We start from the raw sequence: 20,890 nt of genomic DNA on the forward strand, positions 1-20,890 counted from the left end.
CTGCAAATCCATTATTTTAGTCACAGGGTCTTACTCAAGATTTCCTTCCTCCCTGAGTTTCTTCATTAACAAATACCAGTTCTAATGAACATCAACAATAATCCTTGCCCCTGCCCACACCCTGCACCCCCCCCCCCCCGTAATAGAGTGCATACTATTTGCCAAGCACTTAACTTGCATCACTTAAATTTAACCTTTACAACAACCCAAAGGGGGGGGGAGTTTTATTCATGAGGAAGCAGGCCCAGAGAGAAGTAATTTGCCCAGGGTTCCACAGCTATTAGGTAACAGCTTAAATCAAGGCCAAAAGGTGACCTAGAGGAGGAGATTTAGCTTTTAGCCCATCTTCTCCATCAGCAGCATTCCCTGTCACCATGCCCAAAGACACCCCCAGGAAACGTACTCAGGAAAGAGATCTGTGCTTGTTTTCCAAACTCAGCTTCTATTAATGGATAAGCTCCTTACTCTTCCTTCCAACCAGACTACCCACCCCTAATCCTCTCCTATATAGAAAATCTGTAGCTGCTGCTGAACAGAGATTTAAAGCTTCGGTTTTTTTCTAAGGCCTCCTCTCAGTTCCAATAGTCTATTGAACAGGCCTTTCATTAGTGGGACTGGTGGAGAAGGAGGGTGAGGAATGGACAGGAGTCTCGGGAGGTGACCTTGGTGGGCCCAGAGTTATGTTTTTCTCCCGTGGCTTGCCCATGGGTACAGAATCTTGAGGGCCCCCGAGAGGCAACCTCGCACTGATGTCTGGCAGGAAAGCCACAGGGGTCTGCCAGCATCTACTTGAAGACCCCCAAGGCTAGGGGAGCCCCTTGTCCCCTTGAGGAAGCTTATAACCTGACTAATACACTAAAATGTTCTATTATATTGAGAGTAAATTCAATTGCCCCCTAACAGAATATACCTAAAAGTAGCCATTTCTTGCTGGCTCTCTATGAAACACTACAATGCATTATTAAATTTAATTTTTACTACAACCCTATGCTGTAAGAATTACTCTCCTCTCTTTCCTTACATAAGGATATAAGCTCAGAGAAGTTAAGTGGCGAACTCTTGGTCATTGGTGGGGTTGGAAGATCCTGAGATTGTAGAGTGGATACAACTTGAGGGAGCAGTTGTCCTAGGACCTAGACTCAGCCTAGTCCCCAGCCTGCTGTGAGCAGAGTTGATCAGTAAGGATGGTATGTTCGTCATCACCATCCTCTCATCCTCGACCACAATCAGGGCTTGCCAAGCTGGTCTCAAGTCCTGGAACAACTGCCTCCTTCCCCCACCCCTATCACCACTCATGACCAGGCAGGCACTTGAACTTCCCCTGGGTGAAATGGAACCACAACTCAAGTCATTTCCCTTTTCTGGGCCATGTTCCTCTTCTGTGTGGAAATAATCTTGTTTGTTCCTTTTCTGGTAATAGCTCAATTTTCCTTCAAAAGACCATCTTTTCACTCTTGGATCATATGTTTTCAGTAGAACAGCTTTCACTTCAGTTACCAATTTCTGTGTTAGTCAGGACTCTTTTGAATATATCTGGCAAACAAACAAACAAAAAAACTGGTTTAAGCAAAAACGAAACATAGCTGAAATCAAACAGATAAATTAGAACCCTGATTATATTAGCTCCCTTAATAGAACAACCCAGGTGGTAGTGGTTGCTCCTGGTATTGCTACAGCCAGGTTTTCAGGATGATGGTTAAGTTGCTTGAGTTCTATCGTTCTGGAATCCTGGATATTTTTATACTAATATAGTGAGAGAGTCCTTCTAAGACTAACCAGAGTTTATTCCATGGGTCAGATCTGCAGGATGTGATGCTAAATTTTTGAGTCTTGTTTTGTTGGGACCTTATTCTCACCTCATAGGATCCCTTATTTTTTCAGCTGTAGCTCATGTGCTAGAGGCTCTTCAGTTACAGGATAACCACTCTGGAACAAGAGATGGAATTTGGTGGTGTGACTGAAGTCCTAGGAAGAGCAAAGGATGGGGGCCTTTAGTCCAACCTCCCTGCTCCTCTGGGGCTTTCACCCTCCCTCAAAGGCTTCTGTCTAAATCCAGAAGAAGGGAACAGCATGGGGAGAGAAGAAACAGGGTGACCTCATCATCCATAAGCTCTAGGCAATTCCTTTGTAACAAGGGATACAAGAATGGTGATTTGGGGAGCATTGGGGTGTCAACAACATTGGGGAAGTAGGTGGCAACTACCACTTGTTGAGTGCCCTCCATGTGGCTTGCCCTATATTAGGCACATTTCATGCATTCTATCATCAACTCCTTGTGACAACCATCTGAAATATGTGCATCCCCATTTTACAGAAGGAGGCAACTGAGGCTCATGGTAACAGTAATTTGGCCAAGATCACAAAGCCAGTAAAATAGATTGGCAATCCAGGTTTGCCTGCCCCTAAAGCAGAGAACTCTGCCTAAACTATCTCTCACTGAGGTAACAGGAATTTGGGGTAACCTTCAGGGTCCTTATTTCGAAGGAAAATTACTCACCTCCAATGGACGGGGCTATAATTACCGAAGAGGAAGAGCCTGGGGCGGATCCCGCGGGGGCGGAGTCAGCGCCCAGGGGGCGGAGCGAGACCTGACCGCTCGCTAGGTAACTTCAGCGCCTGCGCAGCGGCCTCCAAGCGGCGCCTGAGGCTAGGACTCCCGAGGGACTCGAACTCGCTCTCGGCCCGGCTCCAGGTTGACCTGTGACTCTCAGTCGCGCGCTCAGCGTCGTTCTCTTCGCTGGGGTCCCACGCCCGGCTAGGCCATGGACCGGTGCGTCGAGGCGGCGGCCGTGGCAGCCACGGTGCCGGGCGCGGGCGTCGGAAACGCGGCGCTGAGGCCGCCCATGATGCCCCGCCAGGCGTCCTTCTTCCCGCCGCCGGTGCCGAACCCCTTCGTGCAGCAGACGCGGATCAGTGCGGCGAGCCGGCTTTGGGTGAGGGGCGTGGGAATGAGATGGGGTGGTGGCCTGAGCGGGGCGTGGGTCAGGCAGGTGGGGCGGTCTGAGAGGTTTGTGGGTCTGGCAGGTAGGGCATCTTCAGGGGGTCGTGGGTCTGACAGATGAGGCAGTCTGAGGGGTTCGTGGGTCTGGCAGGTGGGGCAGTCTCGGGGTCGTGGGTCTGACAGATGAGGCAGTCTGAGGGGTTCGTGGGTCTGGCAGGTGGGGCAGTCTCGGGGTCGTGGGTCTGGCAGGTGAGGCAGTCTGAGGGGTTCGTGGGTCTGGCAGGTGGAGCAGTCTCGGGGTCGTGGGTCTGGCAGGTGAGGCAGTCTGAGGGGTTCGTGGGTCTGGCAGGTGGGGCAGTCTGAGGGGTTCGTGGGTCTGGCAGGTGGGGCAGTCTCGGGGTCGTGGGTCTGGCAGGTGGGGCAGTCTGAGGGGTTCGTGGGTCTGGCAGGTGGGGCAGAATCGGGGTCGTGGGTCTGACAGATGAGGCAGTCTGAGGGGTTCGTTGGTCTGGCAGGTGGAGCAGTCTTGGGGTCGTGGGTCTGGCAGGTGGGGCAGTCTCAGGGGTTCGTGGGTCTGGCAGGTGGGGTGGTCTGAGTGGGGCGGGGGTCTGGCAGGTGAGGCGGTCTGAGGGGTTCGTGGGTCTGGCAGGTGGGGCAGTCTCCGGGTCGTGGGTCTGGCAAGTGAGGCAGTCTGAGGGGTTCGTGGGTCTGGCAGGTGGGGCAGTCTGAGGGGTTCTTGGGTCTGGCAGGTGGGGCAGTCTGAGGGGTTCGTGGGTCTGGCAGGTGGGGCAGTCTCGGGGTCGTGGGTCTGGCAGGTGAGGCAGTCTGAGGGGTTCGTGGGTCTGGCAGGTGGGGCAGTCTGAGGGGTTCTTGGGTCTGGCAGGTGGGGCAGTCTGAGGGGTTCGTGGGTCTGGCAGGTGGGGCAGTCTCGGGGTTGTGGGTCTGGCAGGTGAGGCAGTCTGAGGGGGTCGTGGGTCTGGCAGGTGGGGCAGTCTGAGGGGTTTGTGGGTGTGGCAGGTGAGGCGGTCTGAGGGGTTCTTGGGTCTGGCAGGTGGGGCAGAATCGGGGTCGTGGGTCTGACAGATGAGGCAGTCTGAGGGGTTCTTGGGTCTGGCAGGTGGAGCAGTCTTGGGGTCGAGGGTCTGGCAGGTGGGGCATTCTGAGGGGTTCGTGGGTCTGGCAGGTGGGGCAGTCTCGGGGTCGTGGGTCTGGCAGGTGAGGCGGTCTGAGGGGTTCATGGGTCTGGCAGGTGGGCAGTCTCAGGGGTTTGTGGGTCTGGCAGGTGGGGTGGTCTGAGTGGGGCGGGGGTCTGGCAGGTGTGGCGGTCTGAGGGGTTCTTGGGTCTGGCAGGTGGGCAGTCTCAGGGGTTTGTGGGTCTGGCAGGTGGGGTGGTCTGAGTGGGGCGGGGGTCTGGCAGGTGTGGCGGTCTGAGGGGTTATTGGGTCTGGCAGGTGGGGCAGAATCGGGGTCGTGGGTCTGACAGATGAGGCAGTCTGAGGGGTTCTTGGGTCTGGCAGGTGAGGCGGTCTGAGGGGTTCATGGGTCTGGCAGGTGGGCAGTCTCAGGGGTTTGTGGGTCTGGCAGGTGGGGTGGTCTGAGGGGGAAGGGGATATAGATCTGAAAGGGAGGACTTTAGAGGGGGGTCATGAGTCTGAAAGGGGTAAAGATGTGGTCTGAGTGTTGAGGGCACTTGGGGGATGGTATGAGGGCAAGAGTGAGAAGAGGAGATGCAGAGCACATGTGGGTCTGAGACAGAAGCGTAGGAAAGGGAAGAGAGTACGAGCCTGCCGGTGGCAGAGGAGACATTCCACACCAAAGAAGGTGGAATGAATCGGAGAGGAACTTCATTTTGAGTGTTAACAGTGTAGTGAGAGGCAGAGCTACCACAAAGTGTGGGTTTGAGGAAGACTTAGGGAAGGAGAAGAGTCAGTCTGCTTTGGAAAAAGTGAGGAAAAGGAGAAGGTCTCAGGTCTGGAGTCAGCTAAGCTGGAGTCAGCAGCAGATGAGGCTGGGATGATCTAGCTTAGCTGGAACATCAAGGGGAGGGGGTTAGAATCAAGGAAAAACAATAACTAAGTCAGCTTGAAGTGTTCAACAGTTGTCCTGAACTAATCTTCACCCAAACACTTCTAGATTCAAGACTGACAGCTAGCTCAGCTATTCTTACACTAGCCATTTTTAAAAAATGGCTATATCTATATATGCAAAGGAAGTTTCCTTTCCTTCCCTTTCCTTTCCTTTAACCTTCTCTTGCAAAGGGCTGCTTATATCATCTGCAGTTATGCTCACCCTTTGGACTTCCTCTTTGGTGAAGTTAGTGATTAGAGAACAAGATAGAATATGCATGCTACATTCATCCTGTGGTTCTGTATGGGGGAAAAATGATTTTGATGTTTTCCTGTCTGTTTCACACATTTCTTTACTTTGGGTTTGAGGTAGTGTAAATTTTTGCACAATTTGCTTGTATTTAGAGACCGTCGTCTACTACCGTGAAGACAGGCCAAGTACTAAGTAAACAGCTGCCATATATACTGCATGGGGTGGTGGTTAGAGCAATGGTAGATGGGTGACTAGTTGAAGGGTGTGAGAGAGAAAGAGGAAGACAATGAGGTAATTCCACTTTGTGAAGAAACTAAACATTTTAACATTTGATCTTCATGTCTTTAAATGGATAGATGATCCCTTTGTATCTTAAACTCTTAAATACATTGGCCATCATTCAAGATTAAAATTAGTGTGAGTTAGTCAAATCAACCGTACTTAAAGGAAAGTATGTCTATCTACTTGGCTTTGTATTTTAGAGGGATCTAAAATATATGTCAATATCAAATACTTACACAATATCAAATATACTTATATCAAATATGTGTATAAATATCAAATATAAGTATCTGATCACTTTGTATCAAAGTGATATGTTTCTGGATATTCATATCACACCTGGAGTGAATCGTTAATTTTTTTTTATAGCATGGCCTGTTACTGTTTTGAGAGCATGTCCAAATAACTTTATGAGAGCTGTAGGGTAATGGAAAGATAACTGGTCTTAATTAGAAAACCTGCTCAGGACCTGCGATGTACTAGTTGTTTGATTTTGGCCAAGTCACTTAAACTTTCTGAGCTTAATTTACCTCATATATTAATTTGGAATAACTAATACCCTTTCAAAGGAGGATTAAAATTAAGTGAGATGATTTGTGTAAAAGTCTAGTATTGTTGATCTTATGAACTTAATACTGGTAGTTATCACATGCTGTTTGTGGTCTGCAAACTGTATAGTGCACTTAAAACTTACTAGTTGGATTGCAAGGTGAGGTAGATGTTATAATTTCTTGCCAACATGGCTGCCGTGGCTGATGCAAGGCAACACAAAATGGCCTAACCTGTGACCGATTTTCTTCCCAGAACTGGCGGTGGTTCGCGCCAAAAGCGCTAACCTTAAATCTGCCCTCCACCCTAGCAACAACGGTGACCGATCCCAGCCTGACACGTGTCCCTGCATGCTCCCAGCCTATATAAGCCTGTGCACTTCCTCAATAAAGCGGACACCTTCCACTCACCCCCTGAGGGTTGTCTCCTGAGTCGTGTGCTGTGTGCTCTGTGTCTGTGTGACTGACTCAGTACGGCTGCTTACCCCCAGCCATCAGCTACCCAACAGCAAGGATTGACTATGTACTGTATATTTAAAAATCCATATAGATCAGAGATACCAATACCAAAGAAGTTTCAATGGCTTGAGCAGTCTAGTGAAGAGAAGATTTCATTATTTAAAAAACAGTATTTTCTATATTATCCAGCTTTAAAGATGAACATAGATTTATTTAAGGATGACAAATATGGTTAATTCAGACTAATGAATTTGAATAATGGCCAGTGTCTTGCTTAAGCATCGTTGCCACTTTTGCATCGCACTATAAGGTTTAATTCTTTTCTCTCCCTACCACTCCTTTTTCGACTATTTAAAGATCTGCTACTTAACAGCATTACAAAAAGGAGACTATCATTGATTTTTTCAGGAGAGAATGGAATTTAAATGAGTGTGATTGTAATTGTGGAGTCATTCATTCATACCAAAAAAAAAAATGTTGAATTCCTACTATGTGCTAGATACTGTGCTAATCTCTGAGAATATAACAGTGAACAAGAGTAATAAGGACCCTGACCATTTAAAGGTTACATTCCACTGAGAGAGCTGAACAAAGAAGTACAAAATCTATAATTCCATGTGTTAGTGTTATGAGGGGAAGTCAGAGATTAGAAGATTTCTCCACAAGAATTATAGGTTACCAAATGGAAATGTGGTAGTGTCCTCTTAATCTGTCAAAGAATTATCTCAAAGTTGGTTCTCCAAGTGTTCCTCAACTCTCCATCATATGACACACTGTAAATAAACACACATCTATTTTTAAATAGTGTGTTTACTAAAGTATATGGAGTTTTAGGGCAAGACTCCTGAATCCCAAACTTCTTCTATGTGATAGTTCTGGAACTTCTACTTATTTTACCTTATACATAATTCTGTATTATAGGAAATAGAGTGATGGCAAAGTTTCTGTGTATTTCTAAGTCAGTTTTCAAGTGAAGAATATTTTAACAGGGCTAGTTCTTTCCCCAGAATAGTGGAGTAGCTTAATTTAGTTCAGTCTTCTCATAAGTAACGATTACAAACCCTTGGAAAAATATTTTAAAAGCTATATAAAGACATTATAGAGCAACAAAAAGACGACAGAAACTGGAGAGGATTTTTTCCTTGAAAGAAGAGAACTGAGTTGAATGAGACTCCCCCTACCTGCCTTTTTTTTTTTTCAGGGTTCTCTCTTGACATAATGGAAGGAGAATGTTAGAAAGCCTCTGTCTTAAGTGATCTGAAATATCAGAGGACAGAATCTAGGGCTACCAGAGGGAATGGAATTGAGGAAGAACATTCCAGAGAGGAGGGAGCTGAAAATGGAGGGAGCTCCACATCAGCATATAGATCCCCCTTAAATCCTTAGCTGCTCTCTGAACTGAGTATGTGCAAAGGAGGCTTGGAGAAGCAAGCCTGAAGGAGAGTAACAACTGGAAGGATGGAAGAAGCTGAGCAAGCATTTCAACTGCCATCTACCGCAAGGGAGACAGTTAGAATCCCACCAAATCAGAGGGTCTTGGTAAATGCCTTAGACTTCACACAGAAACTTCAGAAAGCTTATACCATAGGAGAAAAGCTGTGTCCTAGGATTAAGGCTTTAGCCTAAGAGAAAGGGCAAATTTGAAATAGATTTCCCTAATAGTATGTCTGAACAAGCCTCCGCAGATTGAAGGTGGTCACCAGTATTTTACTTTACTTATTTGCTAGGATAAAAATCAAATCTCATTAGAGGAATATCCTGAATATCTGCAATATATCATCCCAAATGGCCAATATAGTTAAACAAAGAAAATTATTAGACCTGCAAAGAAATAGGAAAATGTGGTCTGATCAAGAGGAAAAGCAGTCAAGAAAAACAGACTCTGGAATGATTCAGATTTGTAATTTGCAGATATGCACTTTAAAGCAGCTATGAATATAAATATATTCAAGGACTTAAAGAAAGTGTCGTAATGAGTGATTAGTCAGGAAGATCTTAGCAGAGAAATAGAAATTATAAAAAATAACTAAATGAGAGGTGGGAAATGGTGGTTCAGTGGCAGAATTCTCACCTGCCATGCTGGAGACCTGGGTTCAATTCATGGAGCCTGCCCATGCCAAAATAAATAAATGAAATAACTAAATGGGAATTCTAAAACTGAAGGTTATTTTATCTAAAATGAAAAATTCGCTAGTTGGGCTCCACAGTACATGAAAATAGCAAAAGAAAAGGTCAGTGAACTTGAAGATAGATCATCAATATTCAATCTTAAAAACAGAATGAAAAATAATTGAGATGGAACATCCACAAAAATGGTGGAGTATGGGCTTCTGAAAATCATTTCCTCCATACAAGCACTGAAAACAATGGCAAAATATACTAAAATCAACTTTGTCAGAAATCTGAAAATTAACTAAAGGCTTATAGCAATCCAAGAAAATGTGCTAAATCTAATAAGGACAACAATATTTGTAGCGTTTTAACTTGTCTCATTCTCATCCCCACTCCAGCTCTACATTTCCTTGAAAACTAACAGCCTGCAATCAAAGTGGAAACTAGCAACCTACAGTCATAGACAGGGTGGACAGGGTTAGAGCTCCTTCAAAGCCCCATTACCAAAGAATTGTCATTGTTTGATCTGTCAGATAAAAAGCAGTTGTTTAACATTAAAGCTTCCTGAGGTGGTAAATAAGAATTGGAGCAAAAATAGGATAAACAAAAAGCTTAAAAGGAAAAACTAGGTGAAGAGATGTTTCATGGGGGACTTTGAAAAGCTTTGACATATTCCTGGGACTCTAGAAGGACACACACATAGATGTGACTATGTATATGCCCAAAGGGTATGCACATGCCCAGGAAAGACCTGAGAATGCCCTGAGCTTTCATTTCTGACTAGTTTTGAAGCTCTTTGCAAGCAAGACGTGATGGTTAAGGCAGAGTTGTGAACTGCCCCCTTCCTGTTGAAGGTGTTCCCCAACATACGCACACAGACCTTTAGCAAACACTGGGAGACTTATTGGTTCTAGGCACTTAAGGAAACAGCTATCTAACCATTAGTGAACTAAACTAACCAATCAGAGACTTCAGTGGCCACACATGATGAAGAATACAGGCTTTAGAGATAGAGAAAAGCCACTGAACAAATAAATAATAACAACACAAACTATAACAACAAATAACCCTGGGTTGAGGGAACATTCTGATTTTGAGAGTTCTCATGTTATATTTTTTTAAGATGTCCACATTTCGACAAAAATTACAAAGCATGCAGGGAAACAAAATATGGCCTATTAATAGAAAAAAAAAGAGGTCAGTAGAAATTGCCCCTGAGGAAATGCAAATGTTGGACTTACTATATAAAGACTTTAAATATATTTTAAATATGTTCAGAGATCAAAAGGAAACCATGCCTAAAGAACTAAAGGAAACAAGAACAGCATCTCACCAAATGGAGAATATCAATACAGATATAGAAATTATTTTAAGAGCCCATCTGTGGTTTTAATTTGCATTTCCCCAAAATTAAAAATTTTATTTGTGATTTCTTCTTCAACCCATGGATTATTTTGAAGTGTATTGTTTCATTTCCAAATACATGAAATTTTTTCAGATATCATTCTGATATTGATTTCCAGTACAGTTTATTATGGTGAGAACAACTCTGTAAGATTTCAGTGTTTTGAAATTTATTGAGACTTCATTTATGCCCTAGCTTTTGATCTATTTTGGTAAGTATTCTATGTGTTCTTTTTTCCCCATTTTTTTTTTTTTAAAGCTTGGACAGGCACCACAACTCAAACCCAGGTCTCCAGCAAGGCTGGAGAGAACTCTGCCACTGACCAATGTTTTTTTTTTTTTTTTTATTATGAAAAATAATATATATACGAAAAAGCAATAAATTTCAAAGCACATTGCAACAATTAGTTGTAGAACACATTTCAGAGTTTGAAATGGGTTACAATTCCACAATTTTAGGTTTTTATTTCTAGTTGCTCTAACATACTGTAGACGAAAAGAAATATCAATATACTGATTCAGTATATACTTAATCATACTCATTTGTTAAACCCAACCTCTGTATAACTCTATCACCTTTGTTCTTTCTCTCACTCTTTAGAAGTATTTGGGCTATGGCCATTATAACTTTTTCATGTTGGAAGGGGCTGTCGATAATATGGGGTAGGAGAATGGGACTAGTTGATGTTCTGGAAAGGCTGGCCCCCCTGTGTTTCAGGACTTATCTAGTCCAGGGATCCATCTGGAGACTGTAGGTTTCCAGAAAGTTAATGGAATCTTGGTAGAATCTTATATAGTGCCCTAAGTATTCTTTAGGATTGGCAGGAATGGTTTGGGTGGGATTTGGCAAGTTATGATAGTAGCAATGTCTAACTGAAGTGTGCATAAGAGTGACCTCCAGAGTAGCTTCTCAACTCTATTTGAACTCTCTCAGCCACTGGTACCTTATTTGCTATGTTTCTTTTCCCCCTTTTGGTCAGGATGGCATTGTTGATCCCATAGTGCAAGGGCCAGACTCATCCCTGCGGGTCATCTTCCATGCTGTCAGGGAGACTTTCATCCATGCATGTCATGTCCCATATAGGAGGAGGACAGTGGTTTCACTTGCAGAGTTAAGCTTAGAGAGAGAGTGGCCACATCTGAGCAGCAAAAGAGGTCCTCCGAAGGTGACTCTAAGCTTCTCTGCTACATACATAAGCTTCAAAAGAGCAAGCCTCAAGATCAAGGGTGTCCCTAATTTGGGTGTCCCTAATGTTCGACACTATCCAAAGTTTAATAGTTCCATAATTTTTCTCCTATCCCTCAAGGGACTTTGCCAATACTTTTTATTTTGTTTTGTTTTTTTTGGGGTGCATGGTCCAGGAATCGAACCTAAGTCTCCTACATGGAAGGCGAGCCTTCTACCACTGGACCACCCATGCACCCTTTGCCAATAGTTTTTGATTATCTGCTTAATATACTCTGGGATGTATCCAGGCATTACATTAAACTATACAGGATTAAAGGCTCTCATTCTTATTCTGGGCTTCCTGTGTTTGGATTGTTTAAATGATCAGTCCAGACAGGTTGAGTTAGATTATGTGCAACTGAAAATTTAGGTTCTGGACAAAATAAACCTTTCTTCCTTTGGTCTCAAAGAGTAGGTGAAGTTCTAAAATAGAGACAATGTCTTCCTTACCCCTCTATTCTGAATTACCTTAATCCTGACTTAATCAGTTTTGTTCTTGTCTCTAAATACCAGGTTATATATATATATAAAACAGCCCCTCAGAATCCAGAGATAACAATTGCCACTCCAAACTAAATGTTACTGCTATAAGAGCTTATGGTCTAGGCCTAAGCTTTCTTGTAAGTATTTTCTAAATGCGATCATACAGTATTTGCTCTTTTGTTTCTGGCTTATTTTGCCTCATCAAAAGTCCCACATGTTCATTCACATCGTTGCATGCCTCACACTTCATCCCTTTTTATAGCAGCACAGTGTTTGGTCATATGTATATACCATCATTCTCCCATTTATTTCTCAGTCAGTGTCTTTTAGCACCTCCATCTGTTGGACCTAATGCATCATGTCCAAAGTCATTTTTAAATAATTTCATTGTTCTAAGAGAAAGATAGCCAATAAACACACCTTCAGCAAAAAGAAAATTCAAATCTCCCCCTAACTTTTGTTCCTCCCCCCATTATGTACCCCGGTATTGCTGCGGTACTGTTGATGTTTTCCTGTTAAACATAGCCCATAGCATGCAATAGCAGTTTCTCCCTATACCCTGAAATTATACACGCTTTGTACAAGATTCATACCTTTGCAGTAGTTCATGCAAGAACTTATTTGTATTTGTATTGTTAATCAATGGGACACGTGAGTCTGTATAACCCCTTTCAATTATGTTCTCCTTCAATATGGCAGTATTACTTATAGACCCACTAGTGAACTGCCTTCACTTCTATCTATTCACTTACAATTAAGTTCAATCTCCTTAGCTAACTGTTCATCCATCTCAAGTTTCTGTGTATTTCTAGGTCTCCTATATCCTATATTGTAAGCGTCTGATTTTACCTTTACCGTGATCATAAAAGTGGAATCATACGGTATCTATCTTTTTGTGTCTGGCTTATTTCATGCAGCATTATGTCTTTAAGGCTCATCCATCTTGTCATGTGGTTCAGATCGTCATTTTGCCTTACTGTTGCATAATATTCCATTGTATGTATACACCACATTTTGTTAACCCACTCTTCTGCTAATGGGCACTTGGATTATTTCCCTCTTCTGGCAATTGTGAATAGTGCTGCTGTGAACACTGGTGTGCAAATCTCTGTGCTACTGCTTTCAGCTCTTCTGGATATATACTGAGCAGTGGTATTGCCAGGTCATAGGGCAACGTGATATTTGGTTTTCTGAGGAACTGCCAGACTGTCTTCCATAGCAGCTATATCATTATACATTCCCATCAGCAGTGCATAAGTGGTGAGGGTGTGTTTATTGGCTATCTTCCTCTTGGAACAATGAAATTATCTAAAATTGATGGACTGTTGACTTTGGACATCATGCATGAGGCCCAGCAAATGGAGGTGCTAAAAGACATATCCTCTCCAACATTTGTAGTTTCCTGTTTCTTTAATAGCAGCCATTCTTATAGGTGTGAGGTGGTATTTCATTGTAGTCTTGATCTGCATTTCCCTTAGAACTAATGAGAATGAGCATCTCTTCACGTGCTTTTTAGCCATCTGTATTTGCTCTTCAGAAAAAATGTCTATTCATGTCTGTGCTGGTTTGAAATGAGGTATGCACCCTAGAAAAGCCAGGTTTTAATCCTAATCCCACTTTGTAAAGGCAGCCGTTTCTTCTAATCCCTATTTAATACTGTATGTTTGAATCTGTAATTAGATCATCTCCCTGGAGATGTGATTTAGGAAGTCACATCTTGATGTGATCTTGATGTGATTTAATCAAGAGTGGTTGTTAAACTGGATTAAGTGGAAGTGTGTCTCAACCCATTCGGGTTTCTGAAGTCCTATAAAAGAGGAAATATTTTGGAGAAAGAAAGAGATTCAGAGAGAGCAGAGAATGTGGCAGCACCACGAAGCAGAGAGCCCATGAGCCAGCTTTTGGAGATGAAGAAGGAAAACGCCTCCAGGGGAGATTCATGAAACCAGAAGCCTGGAGAGAAAGCTAGCAGATGACTCCATGTTTGCATGTGCCTTTTCAAATGAGAGAGAAGCCCTGTCTATGTTCACCATGTGCCTTCTCACTTAAGAGAGAAACCCTGAACATCATCGGCCTTCTTGAACCAAGGTATCTTTCCCTGGATGCCTTTGATTGGACATTTCTATAGACTTGTTTTAATTGGGACATTTTCTTGGCCTTAGAACTGTAAATATTAACTTATTAAATTCCCCTTTTTAAAAGCCATTCCGTTTCTGGTATATTGCCTTCCAGCAGCTAGCAAACTAGAACAATATCTTTAGTCCACTTTAAAATTGGGTTACTTGTTCTTTTGTTGTTGAGTTGTATGATTTCTTTATGTATACAGGATATCAAACCTTTATCCAATGTGTGATTTCCAAATATTTTCTCCCATTGAGTTGGCTGCCTCTTCACCTTTTTGACAAAGTCTTTTGGGGTGCAAAAACATTTGATTTTTAGGAGTTCCTTTGATCTATTTTTTTGTTGTTGTTGTTGCTTGTGCTTTGGATGTAAAGTTTAGGAAGCTACCTCCTATTACTAGGTCTTGAAAATATGTCCCTACATTTTCTTCTAGGAGCTTTATGGTACTCATTCTTATATTTAGGTGTTTGATCCACTTTGTGTGCTAGAACCATGCAGTTTTGACCACTGTGGCTTTTATAATAAATTTTAAACTCAGGAAGTGTTAATCCTCCCACTTTGTTCTTCTTTTTTAGGATGCTTTTAGCTACTGGGGTATCTTTGTTTATTAGCTCAAGTAACTTTGTTGTAGATTTCTCAGGATTTTCTAAGTATAGTATCATATCATCTGCAAATAGTTAAAGTTTTACTTTTTCTTTGCTATTTGGAAAATATTTCCTGTTTTTTTTTTCCTGCCTGATTGCTCTAACTAGAACTTCTAGTAGTACAATGTTGAATAATAGTGGTGACAGAGGGCATCCTTGTCTTGTTCCCTATCTCTGGGGAAAGTGTTCAGTGTCTCTCCATTGAGTACAATGCTGGCTGTGGGTTTTTCATATATGCCCTTTGTCATATTGAGGAATCACCTTAGATTGCTATCTTTTGAAGTGTTTTTATCAGAAAAGGATGTTGAATTTGTCAAATGTTTTTTCAACATCAGTCAAGATGATCATGTGATTTTTTTTCCCTTTCGTTTTAATGTGCTATATTATGCTAATTGATTTTCTTGTGTTGAACTATCCTTCATTCCTGATATATACCCCACTTGGTCATGTTGTATAATTCTTTTAATGTGTTGTTGGATTTGATTTGCTAATATTTTGTTGAGAATTTTTGCATCTGTATTCATTAGGGAAATTGTCTTACAGTTTTCCTTTCTTGTAGTATCTTTACATGGTTTTGGTGATGTTAAAGTGATATTAGCTTCATAAAATGAGTTAGGTAGAGTTCCTTTTTCCTCATTTTTTTGGAAAAATTTGAGCAGGATTGGTGTTAGTTCTTTTTTGCAATGTTTGATAAAATTCCCCTGTGAAGCCATCTGGTCCTGGGCTTTTCTTTGTGGGAAGTTTTTGATGACTGATTGAATCTCTTATTTGTGATTGGTTTGTTGAGATCTATTTCTTCTTAAGTCAGTGTAGCTTGTTTATGTGTTTCCACCAATTTGTTTATTTCAGCTAAGTTGTCTAGTTTGTTGGTATGTAGTGTTCATAGTGTCCTCTTATGATTTTTTTATTATTTCATGGTCTGTATTAACAACCCCCCTCTCATTTCTGACTTTGTTTATTTACATCTTCTTTTTTCTTTGTCAGACTTTCTAGAGGCCCATTGATTTTATTGATTTTCTGAAAGAATCAACTTTTGGTTTTATTGATTCTTTCTGTTGTTCTTCTGTTCTCTCATTCATTTAACTCTGCTTTAATCTTTGTTATTTATCTTTTTCTGTTCGCTTTTGGGTTAGTTTGCTATTCTTTCTCAAGTTCCTCCAGGTGAGCAGTTAGGTCCTTGATTTTTGTTCTTTCTTCTTTTTTAATATAGGTATTTAGGACAATAAATTTTCTCTCAGAACAGCCTTTGCCACATTCCATAAGTTCTGATATGTTGTATTCTCATTTGTGTTCATCTCTAGCAATTTCTTCTTTAACCCACTGGTTGTTTAAGAGTGTGTTATTTAATCTCCATATATTTGTGACAGTTCTCCTTCTTTGATGGTTATTGATTTCGACAGTTCTCATTCTTTGATGGTTATTGATTTCCAGCTTCATTCCATTGTGATCAGAGAAAGTGCTTTGAATAATTTCAATATTTTTAAATTCATAAAGACCTGTTTTGTGTCCCATTATATGATCTATTGTAGAAAATGTTCCATGAACACTAGAGAAGAATTTATATACTGGTATTTTGGGGTGTAATGACTTATATATGTCCGTTAGTTCTAATTCATTTATCAAATTGTTTAAGATCTCTATTTCCTTCCTGATACTCTTGTCTGGTTGTTCTATCTATAAAGGAGAGTGGTATATTGAAATCTCCTATTATTGCTGAAACATCTATCACTCTGTTCAGTTTTGCCAGTGTTTTTCTCATGTACTTTGGAGCTCCTTGATTGGGGGGCATAAACATTTATGATTGTTATTTCTTCTTGGCGAATTGTCCCTTTTATTTATATATAGTGTCCTTCTTTGTCTCCTATGATGTCTTTACATTGAAAGTCTATTTTTGTCTGATATTAATATAGCTACTCTTCCTTTCTTTTGTTTACAGCTTGCTTGGAACATCTTTTTCCATCCTTTCACTTTCAATCTATTTGTATCCGTGTTCCTATGATGATTCTCTTATAAGTAGCATATAGCTTGTAGAGCCAGTGTCTTGTTGATAAATTCATTCAGTATTTGTTTGTGAAAATTTTAATCTCTCCCTCAGTTTTGAAGGACAGTTTGACTGGGTACAGAATTATTGGCTGTAAATGTTTGTCTTTCAGGATCTTAAATATATCATACCACTGCCTTCTCACCTCCATAGTGCCAGTTGAGTAGTCTGAATTAAGTTTTATGTGGTTTCCCTTGTTGTAGTAGGTTGTTTATATCTTGCTGTTTTCAGGATTTTCTGCTTCTCTTCAACATTTTACAGGCTGATTAGTATGTGTCTTGGGGAAAGCCTATTTGGAGTTGGTTGCACTTCTTTGATTTTTCATATTTATGTCCTTTTTAAGGGTTGGAAAATTTCCCCCATTATATCCTCACTTAATCTCTTTTGCTTTTCTATTCTCCTTGGACACCAGTGATTCTTGTAATTGTTCGCTTTGTTTTGTCCATCATTTCCCTTAGATCCAATTGAAAATTTTCCATCTTTTTCTTCCATCTGCTCTTTTATATGTTCAAAATCAGTTGCCCTGTCTTCTAGTTCACTTATTCTTTCTTCTACCTCTTCAAATCTGCTGTTGTGTGTCTCTAGTATATTTTTTATTTGGTCTAATGCATCTTTAATCTCTGTGATATCTCCTATTTTTCCATTTATTCTTTCAAATTCCTCTTTATGCTTTTCTAGTGTCTTTTGATTTCCTTTATATCACTAGCCATCCCATTGATTTTATTTAGTATAGTTATATGAGCATTTTTGATTAGTTGTTCCAAAGTCTGTGTCTCCTCTGGTATTTTAATTTGGTCATTAGGCTGGGCTATATCAGTGATCTTTTGTTGTCTTAGAGGCATGTAAATATCTTTTTTTTAATGATCATTCTGCTCTACATATATAATCAGTAATTCACAATATTGTCACATAGTTGCATACTCATCATCATGATCATTTCTTGAACATTTGCATCAATTCAGAAAAAGAAATAAAAAGAAAACAGAAAAAAATTCATACATACCATACCCCTTACCCCTCCCTTTCATTGATCACTAGCATTTCAATCTACTAAATTTATTTTAATATTTGTTCCCCCTATTATTTATTTTTATGCCATATGTTTTACTCATCTGTTGATAAGGTAGATAAAAGGAGCATCAGACACAAGGTTTTCACAATCACACAGTCACATTTTGAAAGCTCTATCATTATATAATCATCTTCAAGAAACATGGCTGTTGGAACACAGCTCCACATTTTCAGGCAGTTCCCTCCAGCCTCTCCATTACATCTTGATAACAAGGTAATATCTATTTAATGCGTAAGAATAACCTCCAGGATAACCTCTCGGCTCTGTTTGGAATCTCTCAGCCATCAACACTTTATTTTGTCTCATTTCACTCTTTCCCCTTTTGGTGGAGAAGGTTTTCTCAATCCCTTGATGCTGAGTCCCAGCTCATTCTAGGATTTTTGTCCCACATTGCCAGGAAGGTTTACACCCCTGGGAGCCATATCCCATGTAAACAGGGGGAGGGCAGTGAGTTTGCTTGTTGTGTAGGCTGGAGAAAGCGGCCATATCTGAGCAACAAAAGAGGTTCTCTTGCGGGTGACTCTTAGGCCTAATTTTAAGTAAGCTTGACCTGTCCTTTGTGGAGTTAAGTTTCATATGAACAAACCCCAACATTGAGGACTCAGCCTATTGCTTTGGTTGTCCCCACTGCTTGTGAGAATATCAAGAATTCTCCACTTGGAGAAGCTGAATTTCCCCCCTTTCTCACCATTCCCCCAAGGGGACTTTGCAAATAACTTTTTTACTCACTGTTCAAATCACTCTGGGATTTATTGGGGAATTACTTTGGACAAATCTACAAAATCTTGTGCCCTACTCAAGGTTCCTTGTACTTATGGTGTTCAATTAAGTTGTCCACATAAGTTATATTATGAAATGCACTAGTCAAAATACAAATTTTGTACCAAATGAACATTTTGTGCTTTAGTCTCACACAGAAGTTAAAATTTTTAAATATTAATTACCATCTATATTCAACACCCTGTAGTAATGACATTCCTTTGTTCTTCCTCAGAGGCATGTAAATATCTTGATAGGGTTACTTTGCAGTATGATTTCCTTCAGTAGACTAAAGTTTTGTATTTGCAGGATGGATGTGGAGCGGGATGCAGGGCACAACAGTGCAGTGGCTGGTTGCAGCACAGGTATAGGCATGGCTTGGGGATGCTATGCTGGTGACTGTGAGCCTAGGGTGTGGGGCACAGGGTTGTGGAGGTGTGGTGCAGGGTCTTTAGGATTGGGATATAGCTTAGGCAAGCCTTGGAGTATAGTAGCAGGGTGTGTTATGGGGGACACAGAGGTAGGGTGCAGCTGGAGGCGAGTAGGGAGTGCTGAGTAGATGCATGGGGGCTAGTGAGCTAGCAGGATGTGGGTGGGAACATGGAATGTAGGGGTCATTGATATTAGGGTGTGGGGTAGGTGTCCCAGAGATCAGGGCACAGGGAGAGCAGGGTGTGGGTGTGTTCTTGCACAGGTGGAGAGGTTCAGGGGGCCTGCAGATGTGTGAGTCTGTACAGGCAAGGCACAAGTCATGGGGGTTGCAGGATTGGATCAGGGGTGGGTGATATTGGGTGGACAGGGCCCTGGTGAAGGTGTGCAGGTGTGTGTGTGGGATTTGGGTCAGGGGTGCATGTGTGTGCAAGGGGACATATGTAGTACTGATGCACACATGAGTACCTGCTAGGTGTGGGAGCAGGGTGCTTGTGGCACAGGGTGGGGCAAGGGTGTACACATGTGGAGGGTAGAGGGTTGGGATACAGGGGTCAAGAGGTCAGTGCATGGATGTGTGGGCACCTGACAGGGTGGATGTGGCTGTAAGTCTGTGGGGAGGGGCCCTGGTGTGCGCATGCACAGAGCTCAGGGGCAGCAGGCTGAGGTTGCACCTGCTTGGGTTGGGGGTGGGTGTGGCCCAGATGCACAGGTTAGTGCTTGCCCAGCACTGGGGAGGGAGTGTGCCTTGGGTGCAACACATCTGCATGCACCTATCTGGGAGGCCTTTATACACATGCACAGAGCTTGAGGGGCGGGGCGGAGTGTGCAATTGTACAGGCTGGGGGCGAGTGTGGCCTGGGTATGCGGGTGAACATCTGTGGCCTAGATGTGCAGGCAACTGTCTGCAGGGGGCTGGGGGGGGGGGGTCTTGGGGTTGGGTGCAGGTGCCGGGGTCTCGGGAGGTGTGGGCTGAGAGTGTGCATTTATGCCGGAGAGGTGGCTTGGGCTGAGGTAGGTGCATGTGTGCATGCGGGTCAGGGGTGGGGGTGTTGGGTGGGGATGTGTGGTGGCAGTGATGGTAGGTGGAGCAGGGGTGCTTGGAGCATGGTAGTGGGGCAGGTGACAGGGTTCAGCTGTGTGGGATGTGGGGGGAGTAGTAGGTCATGGAGGATGCAGTATGCATGAGGGTAACATGTTCAAGGAACATGGCTTGGCTTACTTCCTTGTCCCCATCTCCCTGTCCATGCACCTCTGAGGGCTCTGGGCCTCCATTGGGAAGTGAGCACACTAGGCTGTTTGCACTAGCTGAATGGCCTCTGATTTTCTGCATCTCCCTATGTGTTCTTGAAAAGAATATGTATTCTGTAGTTAGAGGGTGGTGTTCCATAAATGTCAATTCAGCCAAAGTGATTAATAGTGTTGCTCAGATCTCCTATATACTTATTAATTTGGGGGGGTATTTGTTCTATCTGTTACTGAGAAAGGAATTTTAAAATCCTCAGTTGTGGTGGTATATTTCTCTGTTTAGTTCTTTCCGTTTTAGAGTCATATTTTTGAAGCTCTGGTATAGGGTGCACACTTATTTAGTGCTGTTTTCCTGATGAAGAGATGCTTTTAGTTTTATGAAATATCCTTCTTTATGTCTGATAATATGACTTGTCTTGAAGTCTACTTCATATGACATTAATATATCTGTACCAGCATTCTATACTTACTAAATGCATGGTATATCTTTCTTTCTTATCTGTGTATTTATATTTAAGGTGCATGAATTGTGGATAATGTATTTTGGGTCTTGTTCTTTTGTCCAGTCTGATAATCTTTGCCTTTAAATTAGAATGTTTAGTCCATTTACACTTCATGTAACTATTGATGTATTTGTCTGTTGTTTTGCTTTTGTTTTCTATAGATCCCTTTAATTTTATGTTACTCAGTTTCTCCTTTTCTGGTTTCTTTGGGTTTCATGAAATGCATTTTTAGTGTTCCATTTCAATTACTCTAATGGCTCCTTAGCTATATCTTTTTATATTATCAGTCAGCAATTG

General features: G+C 42.1%; 1 protein-coding gene and 1 long non-coding RNA gene across 3 annotated transcripts in view; one reads left to right on the top strand and one right to left on the bottom strand.

The window, feature by feature from the left end:
* Nucleotides 1–140: 140 nt before the first annotated feature.
* LOC143659463 (uncharacterized) lies at nucleotides 141–2,655 on the bottom strand. Its single transcript, XR_013163552.1, has 3 exons — nucleotides 2,498–2,655; nucleotides 1,857–1,965; nucleotides 141–1,533 (listed from the first exon to the last, which is right to left on the bottom strand). It is a non-coding gene; the product is annotated as an uncharacterized LOC143659463 (long non-coding RNA).
* LPCAT2 (lysophosphatidylcholine acyltransferase 2) overlaps nucleotides 2,607–20,890 on the top strand; it is a 105,120-nt gene continuing 86,836 nt past the window's right edge. Inside the window, exon 1 of one of the 2 annotated variants that reach the window (XM_077132472.1) lies at nucleotides 2,607–2,933. In XM_077132472.1, the coding sequence (XP_076988587.1) occupies nucleotides 2,763–2,933 (171 nt within the window). In that variant the 5' untranslated portion in view covers nucleotides 2,607–2,762. The remainder of the gene's footprint in view (nucleotides 2,934–20,890) is intronic. The other variant, XM_077132471.1, reaches the window with a different exon arrangement.

Source organism: Tamandua tetradactyla, chromosome 16 (assembly GCF_023851605.1).
Source record: "Tamandua tetradactyla isolate mTamTet1 chromosome 16, mTamTet1.pri, whole genome shotgun sequence".
NCBI classification, from domain to species: domain Eukaryota; kingdom Metazoa; phylum Chordata; class Mammalia; order Pilosa; family Myrmecophagidae; genus Tamandua; species Tamandua tetradactyla.